At 54.4% G+C, this 16,861-nt stretch overlaps 1 protein-coding gene across 14 annotated transcripts in view; it reads right to left on the bottom strand.

Annotated features, from left to right (window-relative positions):
- Window positions 1–16,861, bottom strand: part of TSC2 (TSC complex subunit 2) — a 36,943-nt gene that overhangs the window by 17,053 nt on the left and 3,029 nt on the right. For 7 of the 14 annotated variants that reach the window (XM_032460171.1, XM_032460167.1, XM_032460168.1 and 4 more), the window contains exons 4-20: window positions 16,160–16,270; window positions 15,183–15,327; window positions 14,020–14,137; window positions 13,525–13,615; window positions 13,033–13,158; window positions 12,589–12,662; window positions 11,168–11,294; window positions 10,222–10,365; window positions 9,165–9,302; window positions 8,573–8,676; window positions 8,070–8,151; window positions 6,812–6,967; window positions 6,223–6,339; window positions 3,052–3,174; window positions 2,204–2,310; window positions 1,809–1,959; window positions 391–513 (exon numbers count right to left, since the gene is read on the bottom strand). In XM_032460171.1, the coding sequence (XP_032316062.1) occupies window positions 391–513; window positions 1,809–1,959; window positions 2,204–2,310; window positions 3,052–3,174; window positions 6,223–6,339; window positions 6,812–6,967; window positions 8,070–8,151; window positions 8,573–8,676; window positions 9,165–9,302; window positions 10,222–10,365; window positions 11,168–11,294; window positions 12,589–12,662; window positions 13,033–13,158; window positions 13,525–13,615; window positions 14,020–14,137; window positions 15,183–15,327; window positions 16,160–16,270 (2,037 nt within the window). The remainder of the gene's footprint in view (window positions 1–390; window positions 514–1,808; window positions 1,960–2,203; window positions 2,311–3,051; window positions 3,175–6,222; window positions 6,340–6,811; window positions 6,968–8,069; window positions 8,152–8,572; window positions 8,677–9,164; window positions 9,303–10,221; window positions 10,366–11,167; window positions 11,295–12,588; window positions 12,663–13,032; window positions 13,159–13,524; window positions 13,616–14,019; window positions 14,138–15,182; window positions 15,328–16,159; window positions 16,271–16,861) is intronic. The other 7 variants (XM_032460169.1, XM_032460176.1, XM_032460172.1 and 4 more) reach the window with 2 other exon arrangements.

The following is a 16,861-nucleotide window of genomic DNA, read 5'->3' as shown; positions in this document are numbered from 1 at the left end:
TCAGATCAATCTCCTTGATGGCTGGGGAGAGACAGAAGATGTGACTTGCTCGTCCGGGAAGCCCAAAGGAGGACGAGCAGGGGGACGAGTCAAGACATCACACTCAGTACGGTGAACTCAAGCTCTTCACTGAGGACCTCTGGTCTCCTACCTTGGGAGCCGGGATGGGATGACAGGGGTCCTGGAGGAACTGCCTTCACTCCAGATGGGGACAGAGTCTGATAAAACAGTTTGTCTCCCGGGCCTCACTGTCTTTTGGAGCCGAGGAACTATGCTACAGTCCTGCCCATCACATAGGCCCGTGGACCCGTGACCAATGCAGGAAGGGGTCTGAATCTAGGCCCCTCTTCTTGCTGTGACCTTGAGTGGGCCAGGAGCAGAAGGCGTTACCATGGAGCAGAGGGCGGCGGACAGCTGGTCGACGCTGCAGGGAGAGGTGAAGATGAGGACCTTGTAGCGCAGCGACTCGGGCAGCTTGCTGAGCACGAGCTTCAGCACTTTCCAGTCGGCCTCCTGCAGGAAGAGGCTCAGTCAGGGGGGCCAGGGGTCTGGACCCTGAAGAGGGAAGACGGAATTTCAGACTTTGAAGCTCTGTCCAGATAGCAGCAAGGCCCCCTGACCCCCTCCTGCTTTCCTCACGAGAACTTGCAACTCACAGGAGGAGACGCTGCTCACAATAGTCAGTCCTGGATGGCGGTCGCTGCTCTCCAAACGCCAGGCTGAGCAGGAGGCCCAGAGCAGAGCCGACACCACCTTTCTCCTCTTAGTAGGACCTGGAACTTCTGCACACCTAGCTCCACCCTCCCTATCTGCCCAGTGATGACCCAAGGGCCCTGACTGATGCCTGCCCAAAGAACAATGAAGATGGATCAAGAAAGGAGCTATTATACTAGCTTAAAGGAAAAAGCAGTATTCCTCAATAATCCACGAGCCCAGATACCTGCCACAGGACCAAAGTCAACACAGGGCCATAGTAACGCGGACAGGGTCGTGGCCCCAACCAGACCCTCCCTGGTGAGCCCTCCCAAACTCCACTAGGCAACGACAGCCCATAAACTACACCAATGGCCAAAAGTCCTGAAATCCTTTCCCCAGATCCCACCTGCGACATGGAGGACTTGAGACTCACAGGAAATCTCCCCCATGAGACGGTCCCCTTTAGTCCCCAGGAAACCTGGCCCAGCCTCTCTGTCCAGCCCTCCTTCCCCACCCATGGCCCCAGGGAGCTCCCCTGGCCCATTCCAGCCTGCCCAGCTCCAATTGCAGCACAACATTAAACAGCCCTTCTCTCTTGCTGCCCCATCAGGGAACAGGCCTAAGCTCTTCCGCCTCCGTGCCTCAGCCCCAGCTACATCTCCCGCCATATGGAGCTTACCTACCCTACTTTCTGTGTTTGCTTACTCCTGCCACTGGAATCTTCCCTGCCTTTCAAGACTGACCTCACCTGCCCTGACTCATGCCCCCAACTGAATGTGATGGCAACCTCACATCCTGCCAGTGCCCCCTCCTGAGGCACGCCCTGTCCTACAATTCCAGTTATTTGCCTATACACCTCACTCTTGTACCAAAACCATCTCCCAGAGGCAGGAATGTCCTTGGCTCCACACCTAGTTCAAGCGATGCACCTCACACAGGTGCTCACTGCGCAGTTATAGAACCGCTGTGGAACCTTGGGGCAAACAGACAGCCTGGAAACAAGCAGTGAACCGCCCAAGGTCCCTAACGCAGGGTAAGGAACTGTGCCCGCTGGGCAGCACCAATCACTGCTTAGTCCGACCTAAGGCAGCTGGAGGGGCTGGCCATCTCACCTGCTTCAAACACTGCAGCAGGACACGGAAGAGCAGGGAGTAGGGCAGAGAGCCGAGCCGCACGGCAGGGCCTGCGGGCGCTGGGGCAGGCGGCCCGGTGGGAGGCGACAGGGGGCCACTGGGCTTCTTCTCAGAGCCTCTCTCCGGCTCCCTGTGGGAGCAAGTAGGAAAAGCACCAAGGCTGAAGCCCCACTCCACCAGGTTAAGAACAGACCCAGGCCCCAAGACGCAACCCCGGGCTGCCACAGAAATCCCTCTAGGACCTTCCCTCAGACACAGGACCATCCCAAGGTGGAGAGCAGCCAGCCCCTCCCACCCGCCCCAAGAACCTAATGCCTGGAACCCAGGAACAGGGCTGACGGTGGCAGTGAGGACAGGAGCGGCCCCACACGTACATGTAGTCACAGACACAGTAGGGGCTGAACCTCACAACCCCGTCCTTGTTGGGCAGGCCGAGGCGGTGCAGCGAGTCGGCCCGCAGCAGCAGCAGAAAGTCAAAGGCCTGCAGAGAGTAGAAGGTGCCTTCTAACAGACCAGAACAACACCGGGCCCGTCCATGCAGACCTACGTGGCCCTCAGAAAAGGCTGCCCGAGCTAACAGCAAACACACCCCAGCTTCACTGCACAGACAGTGGGACCAGGTGGTTAGGCACAGGGCAGAGGGAATGGATGACCCGCAGCACCACACGGCCCCAAGTATGGAGAGCAGAGCTCTGCTCAGGACACCATCACTTCCCCGACTAACGACGGGTCATTGAACTGGGCTCCCCAAAGGACAGAAGACTGTCCCATTGGACAGATGATCTGCAAGGAACCAAGGCTTCTCTCCCAGTGACCTCTGCTCCACCTGGTGCCAGCACCCACAGTGGAAGCTCAAATCAGTTGGCCCCGCCTTGCCCAGCCCCTCTGCTGGTCACCACAAACAGCAGCACCAGGAGAAGGAGCCACGTGCCCCCTAGAAGTCAGAGCAATCCCTTTTCTCTGCCCCCATCCCAGACTGGCATGTGACTGAGAGGCATGCGGACCACAGACAAAGGCAGCAGGTCCCGGAGAGGATGCAGCCACAGCTGGTGCTCAGGAGGGAACAGTGTGAAGACCCCTCCTGGGGCCACCTGCCACCTCTAGCCTGCAGTCACTATATTCACTAAGATTGAGGCAGCTGCTGGGTGCCACCAGGGAACACACCCCCGGCCAACCCTGAGGGGCAGCCACGCCACTGACCACCTGCCCGGTCCCGTCATACCTGCAGCCGGATGCTGCTGGCAATGGGCAGCGTGTAGCTGTGCTTGTAGTGGAGCTGGATGTGGTTGACGAGCATCTCATACACACGTGTGGCGTGGCTGGCAGGCAGGGCATACAGCTTGGTCTGCAGAGAGAGCCTGCTGGTCACCAGGAGGACAGGAGACCGAAATGCAGCCAGGGAGTTGGCACCCTGGCGCTCAGAGGGAGAGGAGCCAGGATAAGCTCTTTGGAGGTAACCAGGCAGCACCCACATTCCTTACAGTGTACAAACCCCTCAAGCCCTCGACTCCACTCCAGGGCTTCAGCCCACGGTACACCCACCCGTATCCACCCTTGGGAATGACAAAAGGTCAGAAACAACCACGTGCCCACGTCACCAACAGGGAATCGGTTAATAAACCAAGGACTCCGCCCGATGGTGCACCGTGCAGCAACATGGGAGACGCGATCCATGCACACTGAAAGAGACCTTCTCAAGGCCACAGGGCAGAGTGGGACAAATTGGGGGCAGAGCAAGGCACAAGGTGTGCTCCATGAGGGACGCCCCTGGCTGCTGGGCCTGTCATCCGCACTGCGAGCCCCCTCCCAGCCTACCTCAGGCGAGGCCAAGGGAAGACAGGGGTGAGAGCCCTCAGAGCTGCCAGCAATCTTGGCTTTTGGGGGCGGGGTTGCAGGATGGTACCTGAGGCAGAAGGGACCCGAGGGACCCAGCCACAGCCAAGGGACCCCCTTCGTGGTACTCTCAAGCTTGGAGGAGAGTGGTGGGTGCTTAAAAAACATATCACTGTTACTCTTTTTAAAGAAAAGAAATGATTAACAAAGCTGTCCCTCCTTGGTTCGAAGAACAATATGAAACCATTATCCCTAAATCAACTATACTTCAATAAAAAAATAATAATAAAAGCATCATCCCTGCCTTCCACCAAAAAATAAAAAATAATGTAGAGGGGAGGGAGCTGGACACAACACACAGGTGTTTCAGTAAAGACACCCCAGGACTCGCACAACTGCTACTCTACCTACCCATTTTGCTGGAAAGGAGGGAGGGAATCTAATGTTTTGCTATGTTCATGCTGTTTGTGTGTTTTAACTGGATGCATGTATTACTTTCTAATTACAAAAAAAGAGAAAGTAGAAGTAGGAAATAGCTCGGTTCTGTGGCCCCGGGTCTCCAGGGCTGGATTTCCAAGTAAGGACAACAGACCATCTATTTTTCCTTCTCCATAGTAGGGTTCTGGGTTTGTCCAGGCCACAGGGCCCACCACAACCCCTCAAGTGAGGGCAATACGGAGCACAGGGCTCCTAGGGACAAGATACCAAGGTACTGTCCAGTTTTTATCAAACATATTTCTGTTGTTGTTTCTTTAATGGAGGTACTGGGGATTAAACCCAGGATTTCATGCATGCTAAGCATGTGCTCTCCCACCTCTCCTCAAAACACGCTTTAAACCTCCACACCAGAAAATAAAAACCCACCACACATACGTATTACAGGAAACTGTTCTACCACCCAACATTTTACAAACTAGAAGTTTATGAACCAGCTCGTTCAAATATTACACATTACACAATACTGATACTGCCAAGTAAACTTAAGCAACACTGTGATTCTTTGAATGTCAGAGATCGAGCCGTGGTGGCCAGCAGAAGAGGCTGATCACTGCCCTGCTGAGGCAGAGGCTGCCTGGGGATGTGAAGCAATGAGGCCACAGACCAGCAACCCAGGAGCCAGACGGTGCCTGGGAGTGAGGACAACCACCACCCAGGAGACCGAGCACGACGCTTTGAGACTGACTGGGACAGAGAACACATGCAAATCATCTGACAAAGGACTAGCACCCAAAATATATGAAGAACCCTTACAACTCAATACAAAGACAAATGACACAATTTAAAAATGGGCAAAGGATCTGAACAGACATTCAGAAGATACAACAGAAGATACACAAGTGACCAATCAGCACATGAGAAGATACTCGTTGTCATTAGTCATAAGGAAAATGCAAATCAAAACCACAATGAGATTTCAGATCATGCCTGTTAGGATGGCTATAATCAAAAAAAAAAAAAAAAAAAAAAAAAAAAAAGACAGAAAATAAGGTGTTGGTGAAGATGGAGAAACTGGAACCCCCATGGAATGTCAAACGGAGCAGGTTCTGTAGAAAACAGTCCAACGGTTCCTCAAACGATTAAACAGAGTTATCATCTGTCCCAGCAATTCTACTCCTCAGTGTGCACCCAAGAGAAATGAAAAGATATGTTCTGTACAGACAGAAACTTGTATATCAATGTTCACTGTAGTGTGATTCACAACAGCCAAAAAGTGCAAATGACCCAGGTGTCCATCAACTGATGAATGGATAAGCAAAATATGGTCTGTCCATGTAATAAAACATCACTCAGCCATAGAAAGGCATGGAGCATTAATACACATTACATCCTGGATGATCCTTGAAGACATTATCCTCAATAAAAGATGCCAGACACAAGAGGGCACATATTGCAAGATTCTGCTTCTATGAAGTGCCCAGAACAAGCAAATTCACAGACAGAAAGCAGATGAGTGATTGCCAAGGGCCGGGGGTGATGAAGGGAGAAGGAGGAGTGAGGGCTGATAGGTACGGAGTTTCTCTGGGGTGATGAAGATGTTCTAAAATCATCTGTAGTGACAACTGCACAACTCAGTGAATATACTGAAATGTGCTGAATCATATGCTTTACACAGATAGACTGTATGGTGTAAGAGTTACATCTTAATAAAGCTATCAAAAAAGACCAAACGGTGGGGGAGGGTATAGCTCAGTGGTAGAGTGCCTGCTTAGCATGCACAAGGTCCTGAGTTCAATCCCCAGTCCCTCTGTTAAATAAATACATAAATAAATAAATAACCTAATTACCACCCCTCATCAAAGGAAAAAAAGACCACACACTGCGGATGTGGTTAGAACCAAGGGGGTGGTTCTGGCACTGACACAGGACCATTTCGGCACGGACCAGCTCTGGCTGGGCCTCGTCCGCCCTTCCCTGAGGGCTCTGACCTGGTCCCTCCACATGCAAATGCCCTCTGCAACTCCAGGGAGTATCCAGGTCTCCCTGGAGATGTGTCCCTAAAAAACAGCCCTCCACCAAGATACAGCTGGTCATCACCCCCTCCCAGAGAGCAGAGGCCCACCTGAAGGATGACCAGGAGTCCCAAGACCGCAGTCTTCACATCCTCCAAGGAGGCCGAATAGGCCTCCATGTCCCTCTCCTCCAACTCATGGGGTGGCGAGAGGGGGCGAGAAATCACCTGCAGGGGGAAAGGTCTCTAAGTCCCCAGCAGCCATCAGATTCAATACTTTCCACCAGTGAGTACTTTCTCCTTTATTTCTCAAAAGGAAAGATCCACTCAACCCATCCAAGGCATGATCCAGAAACTGCTATGTACTTTGAAATTCAAAGAAAAAGATGCCAGCTTTGCAGGACAACCAGCCAAGCCCCACCCAAGCCAGTCTCCCCTGGCAGCAGCACAGCCATGTTCCAGGGCCTCCGGGCAGCAGGACACAAGTCCAGCAGCAGCCTGCCAGGCCAGATTCACATCACCCCAACACCACCCACCTCTGCTGGGAGGGAAGCCCTGTCTCTGAGAGACCCAGGCTGTCACTCTGCAGAGAACAGAGGCAGTGGGTCCAAAGAATGTTGCTGCCCGCTGAGCTCTGTCACCAAGAGAGGGCCCACTGACTGCACAGGCACCCCAAGCCCCAGGCTCGAGCAGGTCTCACCTTCTCGATGATGTCCAGCAGGCTATTAAAGTGGTGGGTGTGGCAGCCTTCAGCCAGGTCCACCAGCAACTGCGTAGCCAGCTTTCGGACTTGGTGATCTTTATCCTCTGGGATGTGGGAGAGCTGTGAGATGACCACTGAGTTGATCAGCTCCTCCTGCACCGAGGACAAGTGGAGTGAGGTGAGCCATGGGCGACAAAGGCTGAAATGCAACTAACATGTCATCCAAGACCTGGGACAACCCAGGCAGGGCTGTGTCAGTGCCTGAGGGCCTTGGGCCCCTTCAAGGGTGCTCTGCACGGCCCCTCGGCCCAAGAGAACGATGACAGTTATGCGGCGGCCCAGCCCAGGCACCCGGGCCCAGACGTGACACAGCTGTGAATGTCCCCGCTTGTGCTTTGTCATTCACTGTCACAATAAGAAGGATCCTATGTGGAGGGCTCTATGTGGATGCACACTGGGGGTAGGGAGACCCTGTCCCCGACATCACGGAATCCACTGTGACAGAACAACCACTTTCACAAAGACAGATACAAAGCACCACAAGAACAGAAAGCAGCATGAGAGCGACCCTGTCATGAGGGACCCAAGAACCCAGAAGGGCTTCCTGAAAGAGGCAACACTGAGCTGGTCTCTGAAGGAGGGTGAATTCCAAAGGAGAGAGATTCAGGGAAAAGGGAAGGCTGACAAGGCAGGAGGGGGAAGGTAGGACTGGAACACCAGGAATTCCAGTGAGGCCACCGTGAAGAAGTGGGCTGGAGAGCAAGGGGAGAGACACGGGCCTGAAGCACATCTCTTGGAGGAGACAGCACAGTGGGCAGGGGCACGCCACCATTTCTGAAAGATGGACAGGCTCTGGCCAGAAACTTAGAGAAGGATGGACTGGAGATGAAGAAACTGGCAGTAGAGAGAGACAGGCAGGGCCTGGCACTACCCTGGCAGCTGGTGATCAGGCCAGGGTCCAGAAGATGAGCGTGTTTACAAAAAAAAAAGAAAAAAAGAAAAAGAAAACATTCCCACGCAAGACTATTTTCCTAAGGACAGAGACCACAGGCCTGGGAGAGGGAACCAAGGGCTGGACAGGTAGGTGGGTGGGTGGGTGGGTGAATGAAAGAAGGAAATGAAGCCTGCTGAAAAAGCCTGCCACAGAGGGGTGCCATCAGACCCCAAGTTCCAGGCCAACCCAGCAAGGGCTACTGGCTGCCTCTGAGGCAAGCATGGCCCTGCACCCACTGCCCCAGGGCCCAGGGACACGTACCTCATAGAACTGCCTGTTGATGAGCAGCACGAAGGACAGGACGTCCAGCACCTTGATACGCACAGCGCTGCGGGATTCGTTCCTGGGGGCAGGGGCACACCTGCTGGGGCCAGGCGGGAGCACCAACTGCCAGCCTCACCCTCTGCCAGGCCCTGGCTCACCTGGCAGCCTGAGCCCCAAGGGCTCCCCTTGGGACCCAGCCCCCAGACCCAGCCACCTTGGTGGCAAGCAAGACTGACTCTGGATTCTTCTGGAGTGGAGCCCAGCTTAGCAACATCCAGACCAAGAACTGGCAGAGAACTTGGCCTCAGAGACAGCATCTTTCTAGACAACCACTCCACAGGAAGCAGTAAGTGCAGAGTCCTCAGAGGACTCTGTCCTACCGGAAAACAAAACTTTTCCTACTCAGTGAGAACCCTACTTTCAAGAATCAGAGGGGAAAGCACTAACTCTCAGTGTCCTGGGCCCAGAGGGCAGACACAGGATCAGGAAGACCTCCCTACCTGAAGAATCTCTCCATCAACAACTGCAGGTTGTGAATCCAGCCGTCTTTGGCTGGATGGATTGACTGAGCCCTGTAGGTTATTAAGTTTAAGAGGGAGGACTCCTGTCAAGAGAAGAAAGACCCGGGGTTAATCAGCTGCTTTACCCTTCCAGAAGTTTGCCCAGGTGGGGAGCCATACAACAAAGGCTCTGCTGGTAGTGGGGAAGGTTCATTAAAAAACCCATGTAGAAGCCTTGCATCGGACTGAGTGGCTCTGGTATCAGGACAGCCTGCGGCTCGGTGAGATGTGCTGAGCACGGAGCTGACCCACACCTCCCCCCAGGCAGGTGGGAGGAAATGGATGGCTGGGCTGTGCTGTCGCAGACCCACACGTCAGCTTGTTGACACCCCGGCAGACCTCCCCACTGGAACACAAATCCAGTGGGGAGCAGAAGCCTTCCTGGCCTTTACTTCAAACTCAATGAAAATTTAGCCCCAAATTCACAGAGCCAGGCCTCCCAGACCTGACCCTTCCCCAGCAGCCTGACCTAAACCACCCTCCTGCCCAAGCACCAAAGGCCCCACCATGTGGGAGAGAGAGGTGGTCTTACGGGCCTCTGGTCCGCACATCTCTCAACGAGCTCAAAATATCTCTCCTGTGAGCCGTGGAACTCGTTTTGATCACACAGCTCTTCCACCGTGGTCAGCAGGTCATGGACAATGGCTCTGAGTTCCGGGCTATCCAGGCTCTGCAACACCAAGGTGCAGTTACACGGCAGGGGTTTTGGCTCCTCTCAAGGACTTGGCATCAGAGTCCTCAGCTCAGATGGGCTGTATCTAGACGCCCCCTCAGGCCCTCCTGCTGGGCAGGGGGCATCACTCCCACTGTGCTGGGATGTGCGAGCCAGGCTGCTCCTGCCCACTGGAGAATGGTGGGTCCCAAGGAGTCCTGGCTATACCCTTGCAGCAGGCCTCCGTTACAAGAACATTCATACCTCCCCCAGACTCAAAGCATCTCATGGAGGGCCCAGGGCCGTGGCCTCCCAGCCCACCACCCCAAGATGAAGCACTGCCTGATCAGCCGGTCAGTAACAACAGTCTAGCCCAGCAGCTGCCCTTGAGGGATGAGAGTCCAGGCCCCGCTGAGTTCCAGTCCTTCTCACTACGGGCCTGGCCTGCGCACCACCCATCCCAGTTTCCCAGGAGGCCCAGCCCTGAGCCTGTGCTAAACTCAGCCTCATCTCTTCTACAGCCCCTGCCTCTGCCTCTTGTCCTTCCTGCTACGGCCAGTGGCTTTATCCAAAGTGACACCAAAGCCACAGACAGCATTCTACACACTTTGGAAACTGCCTTCAGGGTCACTTGCAGGCCGTGGAAGTGACTTGATGTGTCACTCTGTTGATCCTGACCAACACCCACCCCCAGCCCTCCTTGATCATCTACTACCTACTCCTGCTCCAACTGATGGAGCAGGTGTGGAAGAAATTGCCATCCTCCATGGATGGCTGGTTGACACTACTGAGATCCATCAGAGAACACGGCCTAGGCTCTGAGGGAGGTCCCATAAGGGCAAAGAGCTGCCCCTACAGGTCCTTCCCTGGGGCCCTCTGGCCTCCCAATCTGTGGTCTTGGTCCTCCCTTTGCCCACAGCCTTCTGGCCCACCTCACCTGGAGCTGCTGAAGCAGGCGTTCGATAATACTCAGCAGAATGTCCCACGTCACAGCCTGCAGCTCCCTCCTGTACTTCTTGATGAGTCTGGTTATGGAGAGTACGATCTCATAGGACACCACCTCATTTGGACAGGTCATGGCCTGGAAAGTGGAGCCCCCGGGGCCCGCAGCAGTCAGCCACTTCTCCCTCGTACATAGGAAGCCCCATCACTTCACCCCCAGAACCTAGCATCAGATGCCTCACTCCCACAAATGTCTCATGGGCCACAGAAGCAGTACCTTAGGAGCACAGAAGCACACTTTCTACACTGGCTCCAAAGGGCCTGAGGTAGCCAGACTGTTCACTTCAAATCCTGGGCCGCTGGCTTACTGGTCAAGTGGAACCTGAAAGCTACCCCGACGCAAGGAATGCGCAGAGAGCATGCCCTCCACCACCCAGGAGGTGGGGGGCAGCGGGAAGGACCCGATCAGGATGCTGCATGTGAGTCTGGACATGACACAGCTCACCTGGTAAGATGAGGATGGTATGACTGCTCTGGCTCACCAGGGTGCCATGATGACTATGCAAAAACATGCAAAGAAAGTGCTCCCAACTCAGCCAGGCACCATGGAAACAGAAGCTATTATCACTGGCCTCATTCTAGAACAAGAGCAAGGTTACCGCTTGACAAAAGTAAGTGTGTCGCTATCCTGGGCAAGGGGGTAAGTGAGGAGGGGGTGAATCTCAAGCAGTTCTGATACTAATTTGCAGAACGTGAAATTTATAAGACATAATGCTCGCTTGGGGATAAAACCTTCAAATAACCCAATATATCTCATCTCTACCTGTAAAGCAAGTGACTGGATGTGCCACCTTAGCCCCTGAAGCAGACCCCTGGACTAATGGGCCTTTTCCAGCCGAGGCATCAGGCTCCAGCTCACTGCAGTCCAGGAACTGAGTTACCTCATAAAAAGACGGCAACACAGAAGTCGGAGAGTTCTTGAGAGAATAGAGCCGGTGGGCTCCCCAGAGAGCCATGCCAACAAAGAACACAGCTCCTCTCAGCAGTGGGGCGTCTTCCATGTAGGCTCTGAAAGTGTTCCCCAAAAAGAAAGAATGTGAGCAGAGCCTGGCCGAGCATCTTCCCAAGCTCCTGGTAGCCTCCCCAAAGGTCCCTGCACTTATGGGACAGAAACAATGCTGGGGAAGGGGCTGGGCAGGGAATACAGGGCCCAGAAGCAACTATTTTGATTCATTCATGCATTCACTCAGTAGTCGTCACTGCTGACCAAGGAGCCACACTAGATGCCAGGGCACGAAGGCCAAAAAGAGAAGGCCCTCAGCCCTGTGGTGCTTACAGCCTAGGAGACAGATACAAGCCAAAGGCAGCACGTTAATTGATGCCAAGGTTCGACCTCAGATACAGCTGAGAAGGAAAGCCAAGGGGTATGAGAGCAAACCTGCTCAGGGCAGTCAGAGACTCTAACCACCACACTAAGCAGTCAAGGAACACCCAGAGAAACGACCCAAGCAGAAGAACATTCTAGCAAGATGAAAGGTATGTGCAAAGGCCCTGGGTGGGTGGCAGAATGGCAGGATGAAGAGAACAATAGGCTCACAGGCTGAAAGGCTGGACCACCCAGGCCCTGCCATTTGGTTTCTATCCTTGGGGCACTGGGAGCCACTGCAGCTTCACGTAAAAAGTAATAAAGTCAAATCTGTGCTGGAAAAAGCAGGTGCGGCTGCTGTGTGAAGGAATGGACTTCAGGAGGCCAAGAGTGGGTGCAAGAGAGCAGTGAGGAAGTGAGAGCAGAAGGGTGGGGTGGAAGTCCTGGGAGCAGATAGATGAGCCGTCCCAGGGGCAGAAGCAGTATGACCGGTGACAGTTTGGCTATGGGAGGGGAGAGGAGGGCCTGGTGACAGGATGAAAGGTGAGGCAGCACCATGGGAGGAGGTCCAAGAGTGGAAGGGAGGTTCAGAGCTTGGTTTGGAATATTCTGAGATTACTGGCAGAAGCAGGAGAGGGCAGAAGATGGCAGGAGATCTGGAGCAGAAATGGGGAGGGTACAGTTCACTGGTAGAGAGCATGCTTAACATGCATGAGGTCCTAGGTTCAATCCCCAGCACCTCCAGTAAGTAAGTAAATAAACCTAATTCCCCCACCCCCCAAAATTTAAATAAACAGATAGACAGATAGATCAAGGACATAAGATGTACGCTCTAGCTTTAGGGCAGGCCTCCGGAACAGCCACTCCGCGGGAACAGGAAGCTCCCAGTTAGCCTGTGCCGGGCAATAGCAAACACGGTAAGCCTCCTCGGGAAGGCCCAGCAGCAGCCAGTGCAGGCCCCCTCGCCTCACCACCCGCCGGGCCCACTGCACTTGCCTGTCCTCCATAATGCGGCACATGTTGTAAATGGCGCTGTGGCCCAGGTGGGTACCCAGGAGATTACGCATCAGCTGGGAAGCAAGACGCACCATCGTTAGAGGTTGGCGGATACAAGCCCCATACAAGCCCCAGGGCCCCAAACCCCAGGCATTGGGTGCCAGCCTCGCACAGCACTGCTCTGAAGCCCTCCACGTCCAGCAGCTCTCCACCATCTCCTCCCAAACAGGGGCAGCAGAGCTCTCAAAATGCCACCAAAATCTTGCCCTCAGCTCAACTGCCTGGGAAAATGCCACTGGATTCCCCTCAACAGGCCATTGTCCAGCCGCTCTGAGAATCAGCGGGCCATTCACTGAAAACAAGACAGCCCTTGTCCTGTCCATGGGTCTGACTTATCATTGCACCCTGGGGGGAGAACTCTGCAGGATGACAGCTCAGCCCCACCTTCCAGCAAGGCTCACAGAGCTCCTTGACGTTAATGGTGCGGCACAGGGTGACAATGAACAGAGGGAGGCTCTCGGCTGGCAGGCAGTTGTAGCAGACCACAGCATCCAGCACCTGCAGAGAAACCTGGTGGGCAGAGAGACGGGTCATGCCGGCCCCGCCCCGACTCCCACCTGCAGGGAGGTGACACCCCAGCCTCCTTCCCACCCTCCTCTGATCAGTGACTAGCACGCCTCCCCTCCGCCAAAGCAGCCTTCCTCAGAACCACGAGAGTGAGCAAGCATCTGGGAAGCCCTTCTACGTGCCAGTCGCTGTGGGTCATCCCATTCTGAACTATGACCACACATCAGATGTCATCCAACTGCCCTTACTTACAGGAGAGAGTCCTGAGGCTCAGAGAGGCCAAGCAGCTTGCCCGGGGCCACATAGCCAATGAGGGGCAGCACATGGCTCAACCCTAGGGCCTGGGGTCACAGTTGCTATGACACCCACCTGCCTGGAAGGCACCGTCCCTGGAGCAGGACAGTTACTGACCTCTATGTCCACAGAGGACACAGTCTGGACGCACAGCAGGCAGATCATGCTGTGGGAGGAAGCACAAAGTCAGCTGACAGGACATTTCCCAGAGGCTGTGTGGCTCCGTTTTACTTTATGGTTACTCTACAAAGTCAGTTAAAAAAGTGGCTCGTCCTCCCTTAGGGCTCCCTTCACCCAACCATTGCTCAGTGCTGGATGTGTGGCATCAACAAGACCAAGAAGTGACAACAGATAACAACAAACAGAACATCAGGCGACATCGTATTTCTGTTACAAATAAATACTAGGCCAGTATCGAAATACCAACTTAAGTGGAAGGTGGCTCTGGCCACTTCCAACATCTCCATTTGTATGATGACTTCAAAATTTTATTCACCCTGCACAGCTGAACTGCAGACACAAGACAGCAAGACTATTATCAGAATAACGTCACTGGAATGCTTTTCTTACTGGACCATGGATGCGATGTATTCATCAAGGTAACAGCTGTTGAATTTGACCAAGTTCACAAGCACCAGAAGGAATTCTGACGACAGGCCCATGTCCATCCACTGCAGGACAAACTCAGCTGGGGGAGAAGAGGAGCAGAACAAGTACTTCCTATTCACATCCTCCCCAGGAAAATGCACCCCAGTCCCTTTCACTGCTGGAAACCATCTCATCCGTCCCCACAGGATAACAGGCAGGTCAGCATAGGGCCGACGGAGGCATGGTGTGGCTGGAGCCCAAGCAGATCACCATGAACTCTGGATTCACCAGCTCCCAGGATGCATGAAGGGGGTCTGGGCTGAGGCCGGAGCAGCATTTGTGCATTGGATGCTCAGAGCCCTGACCCTCGATGCTGGGGGTACAAGCACTAGGGAGAGTGTCTAGAAGGCAGACTCCTAGAGCCTAGGAGAACCCCATCCCACAGAGAATCTCTCAGAGGAGACACAAGCAACACTTAGTTGCCTGCTGAATAAACTTAAGACAGAAAATCTGACCATGGCCCCACTGTCAGCACCCATCCTGGAAGTGGACCAACAGCTGAGGCCCACTTCTAAGCAACAGAACAGCAAGGCCCAAGTCAGATTTACTTCCTCCTCCTTCTTCTTCTCCCCACAGCTCCAACATGAAGTCTAAAGACTCATGGAAACCTCACACCATCAGGACTACAAAGAGGTCGGCCAGCAACGGGGAGGGCTAGGTCAGACCCCGGCATGCAAAGCGCTATGAGGAAGACACAGTGAGGCAGACCCAGCCCCCCAGACACCTGCAGGCCCTCTGGATAAGACCCAGCCTGACATCTGGGTCAGGGGCACGCTCTTCCAACAACAGAACTCAGATTACCTCCTGCCCACCTAAAAGGCGCATCCAGGCCCCACTCCCCAGGTGTTCAGAGAGCAGGTCTGGAGTGAAGCCCAGGCAGGAGTCTGCATTTTTAACAGGCTACATGGGAGATTGAAGCAGCTGATTTGGGTTTTGCACAGATAAGCATAGCTGTGTGGTGCAGCGCCCTCTTCAGGCCATCCCTGTGAACTGCAGCACACCTTTGGGGCCCGAGGACCAACCGAATCCCAGATTAAATTTGATCACCAAGGCCAGAGAAACCTCACACCCAATGTGGCACCCACCCAGTTCTTCTTCCAAGTAGGTGATGTGTCTCCCATTGTCCGTGAGGGCCTTGAAAACTTCCAGTCTTTCGTGGAGGTCTTCGTTAGAGGGGTAATCCTTGATGACCTTGAAGAAGAGGGCCCTGAGCACACCCAAGCGGTCCCCCTGAAAACAAAACCATCGGGTCAGCAGTCTCGCCAGGATCCCCTGGCTACCTGGGTTCCCTGAGCAGCTTTAAGAAGTCCAAAAAGTGCCCTGGGCTCCAAGACTCCCAACCCTGGGGCCCTGTCTCCTTCCCACAGGAAGAGGCTGTGAGGGATAAATTGGGTAGGGGATCAGACGCACTGGTCATCAGTTGACAGTGTGTGTGGAGCACCTCCTATAAGCCCAAGTCTGTGGATGGTGGTGTGCACACAGCAGGGGACAGCACAGTCCCACCTTCCCAGGTGCTCATGGACGGCAATACCTAACTGGGCTTCTCTGAGAAGCTGGGGAGTGAAGGAGTAGAGTAAATGGGCAAGGGGGGAGGGAACCTTGGAGGCAGGAATGGTGAGAGGTGGCCTGAGTGTTCCTGGAACAGCAGAGACCAGTGTGACAGGAACACGGTGAGCAAGGGGCAGAAGCTGGGGCAGGGGGTAGGAGATCAGTGAGAGCAAGATAACAATGGCTCATTTGTGCCAGGTGCAATTTGTTTTGCACGAATTGCCTCATTTATTCCCCAAAATATCCAAGACAAAATGGAACGAAAAGCATCCCCACTTTACAGGAGAGGAGGTGGAGGCTCAAGCAGCTCCGGTGACTTGCCCAGGGTCACGCTGATACCAGAGGTGACACCAGGGTGCCCACTCAGGCAGTCCGGTTGCAGAGTGCCTGGGAACCAGCACACCTGTGCCTGGTGCTCTCATCAAAGACGAAAGTCCAAGCATGGCTCACAAGAGCCCGATACCATCCCACACACCCACCCCAGCTCCACCTGAACAAACCCGCCGCCCCTTACCTGCCCCTGCACGATGGCCTTCAGCAGAGCCAGCACCGCGTGCCGGGCCTCTGGCGGCCGCTCTGGCTGCAGCAAGTCCGAGACGGCCTTCCAGAGTGCTTCCACTGCATGCTGCCCGGCAAAAAGGGGACAGTGACTGGTTTGCTGGCCCCTCAACCCAAGAGACAGTACCACGGGCAAAGGATAGAGCAGAACAACGTGGTCATTTGACCTAGAATTTGCTCCTCTAAAGCCCACATTTCATATACCTGTCACAGCCCACAGTGACCATGAGCCTGACAAGGGGAACAGCACCAAGTGACTTCAAACCCTCACAGATCCCTTTAACCTTCAGCAGGGCATAGGTTGAAGGGAGGAAGGAGAACAGTAGGCCAGTAAGGCTGTCCTGGCTGCCTTCAGAGAACCAACAGGGAGCCCCTGTTAGGGCTTGCTCAGACCCCATGGGAAGAGTCTCAGAACCAGAAGAGCCACAGCAGTCTCTGGGCCTGAAGCCTGACCAAGAAGTCCTATGCTCTGGTTCCCCTCTGGGTCAACAAACCAGCCTTGGGCCACTCAGTACCACACCCCTACTCTGCTGTCTGGCTTGGCCTGCTAAGAACTCTGTGCTGGCTTCTGGAATCTGCCTCCTAACTAAGCCCACGCAGCCCATGGAGAAGTTGGGTCCTGTTCCCCACAGCTACCCAGAATCACTCTCTCTTGCGT

The sequence above is a fragment of the Camelus ferus genome, chromosome 18, assembly GCF_009834535.1.
Source record: "Camelus ferus isolate YT-003-E chromosome 18, BCGSAC_Cfer_1.0, whole genome shotgun sequence".
NCBI lineage: Eukaryota > Metazoa > Chordata > Mammalia > Artiodactyla > Camelidae > Camelus > Camelus ferus.
Note: the sequence above shows the minus strand (reverse complement) of the source record. Positions and strands in the feature narration are given on the sequence as shown.